The 13,763-nt window shown below is 45.5% G+C and overlaps 1 protein-coding gene across 5 annotated transcripts in view; it reads left to right on the forward strand.

Annotated features, from left to right (window-relative positions):
- Asap1 (ArfGAP with SH3 domain, ankyrin repeat and PH domain 1) overlaps window positions 1-13,763 on the forward strand; it is a 279,840-nt gene that overhangs the window by 203,776 nt on the left and 62,301 nt on the right. For 3 of the 5 annotated variants that reach the window (XM_059247916.1, XM_059247918.1, XM_059247919.1), the window contains exons 11-13: window positions 1,021-1,121; window positions 4,046-4,093; window positions 5,746-5,815. In XM_059247916.1, the coding sequence (XP_059103899.1) occupies window positions 1,021-1,121; window positions 4,046-4,093; window positions 5,746-5,815 (219 nt within the window). The remainder of the gene's footprint in view (window positions 1-1,020; window positions 1,122-4,045; window positions 4,094-5,745; window positions 5,816-13,763) is intronic. The other 2 variants (XM_059247917.1, XM_059247920.1) reach the window with 1 other exon arrangement.

Here is a 13,763-nt window from a genome sequence, read left to right on the forward strand (position 1 = left end):
TGAGAATGTGTTGTCCTACTGTGTGTCTAGAGATCTTTGTTCTCATGCTGCAGTTCAACTTTATATTTTTGGTTGGTTGTTCATTTGTGTTTTTTTGTTGTTGCTGTTGTTTTGTTTTGTTTTGTTTGTCTTTTACTTCTTGGATTTTCATAGTGTGATCGTTGTTTCTAGCCTTCCTGTCCTTAGAATCCTTGGTTAGCCACCAGTGGAGTGTCAAGGTGAAGCCAGGCTTGTTTTTGTCTGTTGCTGGTGTGTGCATGCTCTTTACCATATCATACACTTCTCGTGCCGTAGAATGCTGATTTCAAAGTAAAAGTGTTGGCATAGGTCTGTTTCACAGAGTGCTGTAGGCAGAGTATTCCTTGCCTGAAATGCTTGAAACCAAAAGCTTTTAGAACGGTCTTTCAGATTCTGGAATGTGTGCATAGTTTACCAACTGCGCGTCCCTGTTACAAAACTCAGAGATCTAAAATGCTCCCGAATCTCAGATCGTTTTGCACATTTCAATAATCAAAGGTTTAAGGATTCAGATATTTTTAGTGCAGATGTTCAATGTATAGTTAGTTATATTAGAAGAATTGTATACTAATTGTCATACCCTGCTCAGGAACCTTTTAAAGAGAGTGTCCTTTTATTTAGAGGATTCTAGCACATACATAGAGGAAGAATGGGTGCAGCCTGAGGAAGCACTTTCAGCTTGCACAGCCCCTGCTTTCTGATCCTACTTAGTCCTTCCGGTTGCTTCCTGCTGTGAGTGGAAACTGGGCTGAGTCATAACAGCCCAGTTTCTTGTGTGTTTGAACTGGTGCTGAATTAGACCTGGACCCTAGACTCTACCTAGGTCTTGCTTTGTGAGTCTGGCAAACATTGGCATGTCCTATTTCCTCTGCTAAAATAAAAGGGAGGACTTGGCAGCCCCCAAAGGTCCATAATTCTCTTAGACACAGACCAACGGGCAAAGGCTCAATGTCTCAATAGAGCAGTCTCCAGCATTTACTAGTCTGTGATTCTGTTTTCCAGGACTCTCAGAGCCGGCAAGGCGGGTACAGCATGCATCAGCTCCAGGGCAATAAGGAATACGGCAGTGAAAAGAAGGGGTACCTGCTGAAGAAGAGTGATGGGTATGTGTCCAGCCCTGTCTAGCCCAGTGTGGGGCCAGCCTGCCCACCGGATGCTCTCCACTGGGATCTTGTCCAGCCTCTTGTTGGGAAAAGCACCTTAAAGCTTTCTGAGCTGGTTCTCTTCAGATAGTTGACCTAACCACTGTCTTTAAAAGGAGCAATGATTGTTCTGCAGCCCCCAAGTAACACCTGCACATTTAGGATACTGAGAAGGAAGAAACTCAGCCCTGCTTTATCATTGTCATGTTCTCTACTTGAGATGGCACCTGGCTGCTCAGACCCTAACCTTGGTGGTAACCCTGAACATTGTCTCTATCCCAACCAATCTGTCATATACCCTTCCTTTGCTAACTAAAAATAATATGCCTCTTGCCGTCTCAGCTGCTTCTACTCAAGGATGGTCCACTGATCAGACTGTTGTAGCAGCCTAAGTGGATGTCATTCAACACCTCTCCCTATCTCACGTCTACAAGACACTCAGTATGCTTTCAAACTGTAAAGCAGATCTGGATGTGTTGGCACACATAATCACAATATTTAGGAAGCTGAGGCAGGAGGATCATAAGTTTGAGACTAGCCTGGGCAACTTAGTGAAATGCTGTTTCAAAAGAGAAAGCCCTTAGCATGTCATGTCATCCCCCTCTTGAAGTGCTTCAGGGCTTCCCCTAGCATGCAGTACTTTCCCAGCCTGCCTCTGCACTTCCTCTTGGGCCATTTCCTTCTCTAGTCCCGCCTCTGCACTTCCTCTTGGTTAAAGTAGTCTACTTGGAGTAAATACCTAAGGAAGATCTGGGTTGTTCCCTTTTACCCACTGTCATTTTTAGAAGAAAGCTGCTTGCTCTATGACTACCTATGGAGACATTCCCTTGGGCTCATCTTAGGTATATATATGTTTTTGTTTTGATTCATTGAAAATGCAAATAGCTTTAACATGTCTAGGATCACTGTCTTTTGCCCATCATTCTGTTCATGCATCCAGTAGATCTCTCTTGAGAATCCTCCATATCCTCCCATTCATTAGGACGCTGGAAATAGAGCATTGGGCAAAAGGAAGAGCTTATACTGTAAGGAAAGAAACAGGCCCAAGAAATAGGTCAGAAGATAACGCCAGTGTTGGGTGAGAAAGATAACACAGGAGGAGCAGGGACGGTGGGGGCTGCAGGTATTCTTGCTGTCACACTGGAGGTTAGGGAAGCCTTTACTAAGGTGACGTTTGAGCAAAACCCTGAAAAGTGTGAGGGGACGACCTCTATAGATAGCCAGGAGGAGATAGGGCATCCAGGATCATGTTTCTCACTGTGGCAAATACCTAGGAGTTTAGCATTGATGCAGTTGAGTGCGCACATCAAGCGTGTCATAAGACATAAGGTGAGAGGGGTGAGGAGCCAAACCATGAGGGGCTTCAGAAGCTCCTGAGCAAAAAGAGGAGTCATTGGAGATCTTTGAGCAGAGGAATAACGAAGTCTGACATTTTAAAAGATTCTTTCTGGCTCCAGCAGCGCAGGGGACCAGGCAAGCTGCTCAGGAAACCCACAGGGAGATGGTAACAGCGTTAGAGGTGGTGAAAGCCATGCTCTGAATCGTGAAGAAAGAGCAGCATCCTCACAAATGATACAGTGCCTGGCTCACTGAACAGTCAGCCAACTGGCTAGAAATGCCAGCTACCAAAGATACACCTTTAAGTTATGCTCCCGTTTTCAGATGACAGTGACCAAATCTCACCTAAGTTGCATGGGATCAAGTGTGTGAAGATCAGAGTCCCATATGTGCCTCAGAAAGGCTCCAGCCCAAAGCCTGGTTCTTTTCCCGTCCACATGTGACACGGACATCTCTCGGAAAGACAGTGACCTTTATTCTTCAAGAAACATTAGTGTTCTCTTGTTAGCCACATCTTCCACAACAGTATTGTAGAAAATTCCCACTTTTTAGCACTATTCCCCTGAAATCACAATGACTGTCTTGAAATTGGACATGGTGAGTGGTTAACAGCCACATGCCCCAGGAAGATTAGACATCTTTTTCATGTGTGTTACCTAACTGAACCCAGAAGTCATCTCTGTGAGCATCTGCTCTGTGTTGCTGCCCCTCTTCCTCATCTCTGCACATCCCTTGGGATTGTACTGGCAGTCAGTTAGAGAGCCTAGACTTCATCCTGGGTGTTCTGACTTAATGTCAGGTGTCCCCTCCCTTTGTTTTTCAAAGGGGCCATACTGCTGTTGACCGCTGTAGACATATTCAAGACCTAAACTGTTAGAAGCTTGTCCTGACTCCTCCTTTCTGTTCCCCTTCCAACATTTATTTCACACACACACACACACACACACACACACACACACACACACGTGTCAAACATTCTAGCATCCGAAGCAGACTGCTAGATGCTAGAAGGTAAAGGCCAAGGGGAACGTCCCTGTGCTTTCATGCGGCCTGCCGTCTGTTGGCAGGAGATAAAGAGAGAGAAAGGAGGTGTGCTTCAGCGGCAGCATGGACAAGGCCCTCTGTTCAGTTTAGTACCAGAAAGAGCGGGGAAGGAAGGGAGCCAAGGAGAAAGAGCTATCGCATCTTAGAGTTAGAAAGAAAGAAGGCATATCCATCCTTTATATCCCCACAGGCAGAGAGATGAGGACTAACAATCCAGAGTTGCTTTAAATGGCTTCTAGGAAGGACACAAATATGGAAATCCTTCTACAGACCTCTTTGTTAACAATAAGCACTGCTATGCTGTGTGATTTTCATTTTCCTACAAGAGTCAACACATCAGTCATTTTTGACCCAATTTTTGATATATTCATTACTTAAAACTTTGTTAGAAAATTTGAAAAAAAAAAACAATTTTAATTTTTTAGCAACTTTAAAACTTTAATCTCAAAGGCATTTACTAAGAGACAAAGTAACCATTGTTTTACTTTTTTTTTTTTTTCCAGAATAATCCCAGATACTTTGAGGATACAGATAAAAGGAGTCTCTAAGAGGTCAGGATAGTAGCCCCAGTAGTCAACAACTTCAACACTGACACTTATTTAGTTGTATGAAGTCACCTTCCCGGGGGCAGGGGGTGAATGTATTCACAAAGGTCAGGTTCAGCTGCTCCCACCTGAGGGGGGGGATATCTTGGGAGTGTCCTCCTTCCTTCGGTGACCAGGAAGTACTCCATTAACTATCTTAGCCAGAAAGATGAGAGTCTTTTGTTAATTTTCTTGGTTTTGTTAGCTGTGCATGAAAGTATGGGAATTTGTTTTCTATTGTGTTTCCTAACCTATGTGAATAAGAAGAGCTAATGAATAAAAGCTTAAGTAAAATAAACGATCCTAGTAGAACTGATCCCTCCAGGTCAGCAGTTTGTCATTGGTCGAGAGGGATGTGGTGTTGGCTAGGCAAGGAGTGCCTTACTGATGATCTTAGTCGTCTCCCGTGAGGGTGAGATGAGTTGCAGGACCACTTGCACAGAGCTGATGACATACACCAAATGCAGGTATGACTGACAGATGCCTCTTCTGGTCAGACATGCCGCTAGTCAGTACTTGGAGAAGGAAGTTTGTCATTTGGCTATAATTCGATGACAGTTTCTAAGTTAAAGGTTCTTCTTCCCTTGGACCAGCGTTTTGTGCATATGTTCCATTTACATCTGATCCCATGGTGTAGGCCTTCCCTTGCCTCTGTGCAGCATGCTTTGGAGCAAACTACTTCTAGTAGTTAAATACATACACGAACCCAATGTTTTTAATTGGTTTTCTGGCAGTCTTCTTACAAGACTGACTTAAGAAACGCGAGGAGGCACAACAGAATACTGTCTTATAGGCCTAGAACACCTCCTGATGCTGTTAATTTTATGGCAACAGAAGGCCTGACTCCTTTCCTTTCCTTGCCTAGGGTATTCCTGTTCCTGTGGGCCTGATGGCTGTGGTCCCAAGTAGTGTAGCTGTATTGCATGTGTGTGCATGTATGCAGGTCTACCCATGTCCAGCCTTCTGCCTATGCCTAGGGCTTTGTGAAAACGTGTTGATAGCTGTTTGGATTTCCTTATCCTTTACTTCCATCAGATCAGAATTTTCCAAGTGTGTCACATCTGTTTGTGAATGGTTTTAACACGGCCTCTAGTGTCCCTAAAAGGATACCATGCAAACCTCTTTTGTCTGTATCCTGATGCAGCCTCTGACTCTTCCTTGCATAGTAGATGTCTTGATTTTTTAAAACTCCATTATTTATTAATTATGAAAGTAATCTACTAGCAGAGCCTTCTTAGGAAAGATTCATGGGTGTGGTTAAGAATCCTTACTAGCTCTATCCCGTAATAGAACTCTGGGCCCCCTTCACAGAGAGGGGAACTCTGTGTAGTAACTATAATAAACATATTCCTTCTGCCACTTAGAGTCTCTTCTCTTTTCCATTTTCACTGTCAAAAACCGTTCTACCGTGAGCTTCCCTGTACATGCCTGCCTATATGAGTTTCTTTCTACCCGGTTTAACAGTCATCCAGGATTTGCTGTCTTGTGTGGTTTGAGGAAGGAAGCTGGTTTTATTTGGGGACAGCTTTTCATAATTGCTGGTTTGCCCCCTGCCGTATGATTTCACATCCCACAGTGAGTCGTATGTCACATCGAGTTCTGTTTGACTTGCTTCCTAGGATCCGGAAGGTGTGGCAGAGAAGGAAGTGTGCGGTAAAGAATGGGATCCTGACCATCTCTCATGCAACTGTAAGTGTACCCAAGACTTTCCCTACCTGTCCTCATGCTTTCCAGCCGCCTCCGCTAGAGGCCGAATGAGCTGATGTAACAAGCATGAGCTTTTGACATTTTTACTATTGCTGTGATGAAACACCAGGACCAAAAGCAACTTGGGGAGGAGAGGGCTTATTTTGCTTATGGTTCTATGTCATAGTTCATCGAAGGAGGTAAAGGCAGGAACTCAAACAAGGCAGAAGTCTGGGGTACAGGAGCTGATACAGAGGCCAATCGAGGGGTGCTGCTTACCAGCTTGCTCCACATGGCTTGCTCAGCCTGTTTTCTTATAGAACCCAGGGCTACCAACCCAGGAGTGGCCCCACCCACAATGGGCTGGGCCCTGCTGATTAATACCCTACAGACCTGCCTACAGCCCGTTCTTATGGAGTCATTTTCTCAGCTGGAATTCTCTCCTCTCAGATGACTCCAGCTTACATAAGTTGACATAAAATTAGCCAGCACAGATGAAATAGCTCTACTCTGTGAATCTGGACCATGTCATTCAGAATGATCTGTAGCTAGAAGTTTTCCTGTGTCCTGCCTGGTCCTGCAGCCACTCAGACCCAAGTAAACACACAGAAGCTTGTATCAATTACGAATTGCCAGTCCATGGCCTATGACTCAATTTTCTTGCTAGCTAGCACTTATAACTCAACTCAGCTCATTTCTATTAATCTATATGTCACCATGTGTTCCATTGCTTTACCTGTGCCATTACATGCTGCTCCCTGGACAGTGGGATGATGTCCCCCCCCCCCCCCGCCTTTCCTCTTCCTGTCTATCTGCTTGTATTTTCTACCTGCCTCTAAGCTTCCTTGTCATAGGCCAATACAGCTTTATTTATTAACCAATCAGAGCAACACATTCATAGCATACAGAAAGACATCCCACAGCAGTGATCCTTCAGAATTATTGGTTTTCCATGGTGTCCTGCCTGGCTCTGCATCTCTGGCAGAAATGTTTTGGGTTTTGTTTGTTTCTTGTTTTTCCCTCTTTCAGCCTACGTCAAGTAGGGTTTGACTTTATAATCTTACTTTGAGGAAAATAGAATTGGTTGTTACCCAGAAAAGCCTGTGAATTACAAAGATAATAGAGGATTTTCTTTGTTTGAAAAAGTAGTATAGAAAAAATAATGCCTGTAAAATCTTCAAACAGTTGCTAGAGTGTATAATAAAACAGGGCATTTCTGATTTGGCCCTTTTAAACTTAAAAAAAAAAACTTTTAAATTTTCAAGGAGAATAAAAGCTATAATGGGAAATGTATCATATAGGAATGAAAATTACAAAGTATATACCAAGAGTTTTTAAAATATGTGTACAACTTAACCCAGTAACTTCTGCTTGGAAGAGTAAAAAAAACTGAGTTAAATTTCAATAATGGGGGTGGGGGTAGTGGTACACATCTTTAATCCCAGCACTCGGGAGGCAGAGGCAGGAGGACCTCTGTGAGTTTGAGGCCAGCCTGGTCTACAGAGCAAGATCCATGACAGGCACCAAAACTACACAGAGAGCCCTGTCTCGAAAAAAAAAAAAATTTCAGTTATCCTGGGTTAAGTGATGTCCCTGACAAGCTAAGATATGCAGTCAATTGCAGATACGACAGTCAAAATGAGGGGTGGGTGTGCATTCCATTGCTAATTTATAGATGAGGGGTGGGTGTGCACTGTTTCTAGTTCATTACCGTCAAGAACTAAAAGAAGTATAACTTCTCCGTAGAATATTATTTCACTCAATCATCCCATAGCCCATGGCATCCTACTTTTAATGTCACAGACGAGGAAACTGGGGCACCAGGAGAGCTGTAACTTGGCTGTTAACCGGCAGAGTGGGAAAACCAATGTAGGTCTGTGGGACTTGGCCCTGCTAGGCTCACTCTGCACAACCTGTTATCTTTGTGAGTCTTCACACTGGATACTGGTCCTCCCCGAATTACCATACAGAAGGTTCCTAGCACACTCTTTTAAGATTATCGAATGCATCTTAAAGATTGCTGTCCTTTGTGGAATTTAAGCAGTTACATCCTCTCTGTCCCTTACCCCTGCAGAATTGTGTGATTTCCCTTAGGCTCCCCTCAGACAACCTTGCTCAGTTTTTTAATGCCATGCCCATTGTGACAAGCCCACCCATCTGCTGCGTGAAATCCTTGGACCAGTTAGTAGTCACTTTGAGGTTCTTTCTAATGTTAAACGTCACTGTCAACATGAGTGGATTTAGAAGCACCTAGAAGATACCTCTGTGCTTATATCTGTGAATGCGTTGCTAGAGAGGTTTGACTGAGGAAGAAATGCCCACTCTAAGCGTGGGTGATACTGTCATATAGACAGGGGCCCCAGAGTGAATGAAAAGAAGAAAATGAGGAAGTCAAGTGAGCCAGTGTGTCTTAGTTAGGGTTTCTGTTTGCTGTGAAGCGATGCCATGACCCGGAAACTCCTATAAAGGAAAACATTTAATTGGGTGGCTTACAGTTCAGAGGTTCAGTTGATTATCATCATGGTGGGAAGCAAGGCAGTGTGCAGGCAGACATGGTACTGGAGAAGGAGCTGAGAGTTCTACATCTTGACCCTCAGGCAACAGGAAGTGGTATGGGACACTGGGTGTGTCTTGAGCATTTATGAGACCTCAAAGCCCACCCACTGCTACAGTGACACACTTCCTCCAACAAAGCCATACTTATTGCAACAAAGCCACACCTCCTACTAGTACCATTCCCCATGAGCTTATGGTGGCCACTTACATTCAAACCACCACAGTATTCCTCCCTCCCCGGCCCCTGCCTTGCATTCCCACTGCCATGCCTCCTTGCCACGATTGACTGTTTCTCCTTAACTTAGGAGCCAAAGTAAATCCTTTTTCCCCTAAGGTTCTTTAAGTCACACATTTTGTCACAGAAACAAGGAAAGTACCTGATACAGTGTCCAACTGCTGTTAACCTTTTCAGCCTTCATTCTGTCATCCTCCATGTGCTGACCTAGGCATCAGAGCTACAGAGGTAGAAAATTAGATCGTTTGGACACACTCCTAGTCCACACACCATCACATGTGTATGCTAGAGTGCATAATTCTTAGCATTTGTGAAAGGTTGACTTTACATACTCTTCTTGTACCTTCTACCGGAGAGCTCCTACTGATACCACCTCAGGAGACACTTGATGAGTTACACAATGGCTCTCCTGTGCTCTATTTGCTGCTATAGAGGGGCTTCCTGGTGGGAGACCGTGTGGGGTGACGAGGGCATCTGTGCGTTGCTTGCTTAGTTATTTGACCTTGGACAGTTTGCTAAAGTTGGAAACTCGGTTCTCTCCCCTTCTTTCTGTTTCCTGCCAAAAGACAGTCCTGTGACTAAGCCAACTGTTTCCATGTGTTCTAATTAACAACAAATAACACATTGGCCACACTGTTTGGTGGCTAAGAGAGTAGACAGTGACATCTGTCAGATTGGATCTGAATCCCAGTTTTCTGCTTACTCTGTGACCTTGAGAATAGTGTTCGGCTCAAAAATATCAGGAGGATGAAAAGAACTAAGGGGTGGGCGTGCTTTGAGGGTAACGGTACTGCCGTTACTGTGGGCTCCTCGGTGGCCTTGCTGAAGTCTGCTGACAAGGAGCTCGGGGTAAAGGAGAAATGAGGCCGGCCCCTCATTCTCAGTCCCTCTCATCAAGCTGTTACCGTGTCTCCCACTTTTCTCTCTGTAGTCCAGACATGTCTGAGGCAACTGCACCACATTCCTGCCCCCCACAGAAAGACACCATTGATCACATAGGATTTGGGTGAAAACCGAAACCAATAGTTTCCCGGGCAAAGAATTCACAGGGGTTCTGCAGAGGTAAGGGACACAGACAGTGCACCTGCTCACCTGGGCTCAAAGAAGAGCCAGAACCTGTCAGTGAGGCCTCACTTAGTCCTCAAGGTGCCCACAGGACAGGAGCCGTTATCTTCCATTCTCACTAGGCAAGAGGTGAGAAGCAGGAAGGCGCCACATTTGCTCATCTTTGGATTCCCAGCAGCTAGCACCGTGGTTTGCATACGGGAAGTGTTCAGTAAATATAGTCAGTGAGCAGTGAATGCATCTGTTTTTTTTTTCCTTTGTGTGAAAGTCTTGTTATCGCCCATGTTGACCTCAGTTCACGGTGCTGTTTGGAGGCTCCTTGTTTGCAACTGAGGGAGAGATGAAGAGTATGGCTTGGTGTAGAGGATTCCTTATTGCTAGAGCACATGCAGGAGGTCCACAGAACACTACAGAGACAAGGAGAGAAGAGTTGCAGCCCTGTGAATCCAGCTGCCATTAAATGAGCTTCAGCTCCTCCCAGTGTTTGTGCTTCTTCCCCCCACCCTGACCTGTCACATGTCCTGGCAGGGCTGGGCAGTTGACTGAGCCTGGATGACAGTGACCATGCCTTAAATGTGGTGGGTACTGTCATCTCGGTGGATGATCTGAGTTGGGACTCCACCATCTCCAACCACGGAGCTGGACCTTGTGGATGAGTCCCCTCTCTGACATTGCATCTCTCGTGACAGTTGTTTTGTATAGAGCGGAGCCATTCATGGTGCGTGCCTGGTTCGTGGGTGGTTGTAAAGATTAAAGGAGTTCATTGATTCTGAGTAATCAGGACGGGTTGTGGGGCAGGGTTAGTGCTCAGTAAATGTCAGCTGCTGGCGACACGCTCTTTGATCTCCCGTCGTGCTGCCTCCGTGGTGTTAAACTGTAGTTTACAGGAATCCCGTGCTGCTGCTCCCTTGCCTCCTAGGCATACTTTTGCAAAGTCAGTTTGAGGCATAGCTTTTTACCCACAGAAGTTAAATTTCTGCCTGCTGCTGGGGTTTGGCAGTAGTTCTGTCCCCTCGGGGCACTTCACTGAAGCAAGAATTGGGTGTCTCTCTCCTGTCCTTGGACTTCGTGCATCGGTAGACAGTTCCCACAGAGGGCTGTCTTTCCTGCCTGTCCAGAACTCTAAAGACAACGTTCCCTAGCCAGGGCTCTACCGCATGCACTGACAGTACACGGAGGAAGCACAGAAAGGCCTACAGGAGGATTGACGCCTTCAGTGCGGTGGACTTAAGAACTTGTTTCTGTGACGGGCCTTTGTGGACTTTTTCAGCCTGTTCTGGACTCTCCTCTGCTTCCATTGTCCCCGTTGTCCTTGGGAGAAGAGAATTGATTTCCTTTCTTCCCCACAAATTAGAAAGCAGCACCATAAATTCTAGGGAGACAAACTTGGCTGGTACCTGTTGGACTCAGGCTAAACCCTGAACAAGCTATAAAATTTGGAGGAGTTGATTTATTTTTTTATTTTTTGGAGCCTTTTTAGTTTTTCAGGTGCATAATTTCCTCATTAAAGTGTTCTGTCGATTTTTTTTCTGAGCCAGGCATTGGCTCGTTTTAATCATTTTAATCATTGCACTACAGCATTGCTCTACTTGTAGTGCAGTGATTAAAAGGGTCCCTGTTCTCCCAGAGCTAAGAGTAAACCGAGGACAAGTGCTGTAGAAGCCAGCAGGATGCTGTGATAGAAAATGAAGGGGCAGTTACCTCACCAAGTCAGAGCTGAGCACATCATGCTACAGCCAAGTGAACAGCCATTTCCACAGAGTGGGAAGCTTACTCCAAAATCCCCAGCCTAGACACCCTGTAAAGGAGCTTCCAGAGCTGCTATGGCTAGTTCGCAGGCTTAAGGAGGATTCTTGGAGCACTGTCACCACTTACAGCTCCCGGATGACAAAAAGAGGCAGCCGTCAAAGTAACTACCCGCTGCTCTTTTTGAACCTATAGCACTTTAATTTCCCATTTGTATGGCTTTCTTGTCCACTTGAATCCTTTGTTCTGGCTCTCCTCCGGCACACAGCAGTGCCCTTCACCATGCCGCACTTGTACCTCCCCTCTGCTTTCTCTCTCTTTTTGAGATTTATTTATTTTGTGTTTAGGAGTGTTTACCTCCATGTGTGTATGTGCGCATATGCCTCGTACCCACAGAGATCAGAAGTGGATTTTGGATCTCCTTGACCTGGAGTCACGGGTGGTTGTGATCTGGCAACCGAATCGAGGTCCTCTGCATGAGCAACAAGTACTCTTAACTGCTAAGCCATCTCTCCAGCCCCTCCCTTTTTCCTTTAGACAAAAGAGCAGAACTGCTTTGTCTGATCCGATTCAAGATGAACCTGTGCGTCTGGGGGCAGTGGTGTCGGACCTTCTTCACAGCTGTACGGAGGAGTAACACACTGATAGCATCCCTTAGATACTGGAATAAGCAGCACTGTCTGTGGGGTCAGGGTTAGCATGAAGTACCTTTGCGTAGGCCTCTCCACATGGCACGTTTATCGGAGGGCTTCTGGAGTTCAAGCTCTGTAAGAGCAGGCTTAGAGATCTTTCTGCTGACCCTCTACGGGATCTTTCTTAATACATCCAGCAGAGATCTTGACTGTTTTGAATCCCGATGAAAGTTCTTTCCCTTTACTATTCGAATCTCAAGGTTACATATTAGCAGCATCAGTTTAATTTATTTAACACAAAAGACCTTACCACAGTAGCTATGTGGGAAATCACCAGTCATCGTGAAAATCATGGCTGACCTTTTTTGAGCACTGCCGAGGTTTCGATATGATTTGAATCATTTGGGGAAGTTTTATTTCCCAGTGTGGCGGTGTTGGGGTGGTGGGTCCTTGTGCAAGTTTGCTCATGTTGTGTATTAATGTAGTTTTCGTAGAACCGCAAGCTGGTTCCTGCAAGAGGGAGTTGTTAGGAAGAGGAAACCTGATCCCTGAGCTGCCCTCTGACCTTTTATCTCACCCTGTGTCCTGTCCCTCTTATGCATACCCTGACGTGACGTCATCTGCCATGACGTGAGCAGCCAGAGACCTGCACCTTTCGACTTTCGGCCTCCAGAAGTGTTGACTAGATAATCTTTCCTGTGTAAGGGACCTGCCCTCAGGTACCTTATTATAGCAACAGCATGGACTGAAACGAGCTTTTACATGCTGGACACTTCACATAACTCTTTCCTGTTACCTTTCGTAACACCTTCAAGTACGTATTTTCCCCATTTTAAAGGGAAGATGTCTGGAAGCCACATAATCAGTAAGGGCTGGATTTGAACCCAAGAAGTTGGATTCAAGAATCTGTGCTGCCTTCCAGTTGTAAGTGGAGCAGTAGACTCCTGTCACACATTGCCTGAGTCCATTATCACAGTCAAGAGGACATTACTTTCCCTTTCAGTTTTGAGAAAATGAGCTCATGGGGGCTGAGAATCTTGCTCCTGCTTCTGTTCATACACGTCTGGGCATAGACTCAGTCCAGGTCTGGGGGCCTCCCTGTGTCTCAGGAGGGCTTGTCCATCAGACTGCACACCTTGCACCGTATGAGCACGTGTATGAGTTCATTTCTGCATCACTCAAAATGTCCCGGGCTGCATGAGTCTCGACGTGTGGCTCCCAGCATGTGGCTCCATTGCAGCCCGGTGTTTTGTAGCCTCTGTCCATCGGTTTTCAGAGAACAGCAAGCGTGGCAGTCTTGACTTTGATAATCTTCTTTTGACAAATCCTATGGAATAGCAAGGTTGCCACAGTGTTAGTACTGCCTTGGATTTGAGAACCTTCCAGATTACTCTCCTGCTTTCCTGTTCAACAGAGATTGGAAGAGAATACTACAAGGGACTCATTTCATAAAGTGGGAGTGGGGCTGAAACAGAAGGATTAACATGTAAAAGGGGTGCAGATCAAAACCCCGCCAGGCCCCCCCAGCTTGTGGCCTTGTGATTTTTATACTGTGACTTGGAGGTTGGATAGGAACACATCACTGTGTGTTTCTAGTGGTCTAGGGAAATCGAGGAGAGTTAACCTTGTCACGTGAAGCCCACTTGTTATAGTAGACGAGATTCATGAGCCCAAAGAGACGGAAAGTCCAGGGTTTACAACTTTGAAGTTGTGGAGC

This window comes from Peromyscus eremicus, chromosome 20 (assembly GCF_949786415.1).
Source record: "Peromyscus eremicus chromosome 20, PerEre_H2_v1, whole genome shotgun sequence".
NCBI lineage: Eukaryota > Metazoa > Chordata > Mammalia > Rodentia > Cricetidae > Peromyscus > Peromyscus eremicus.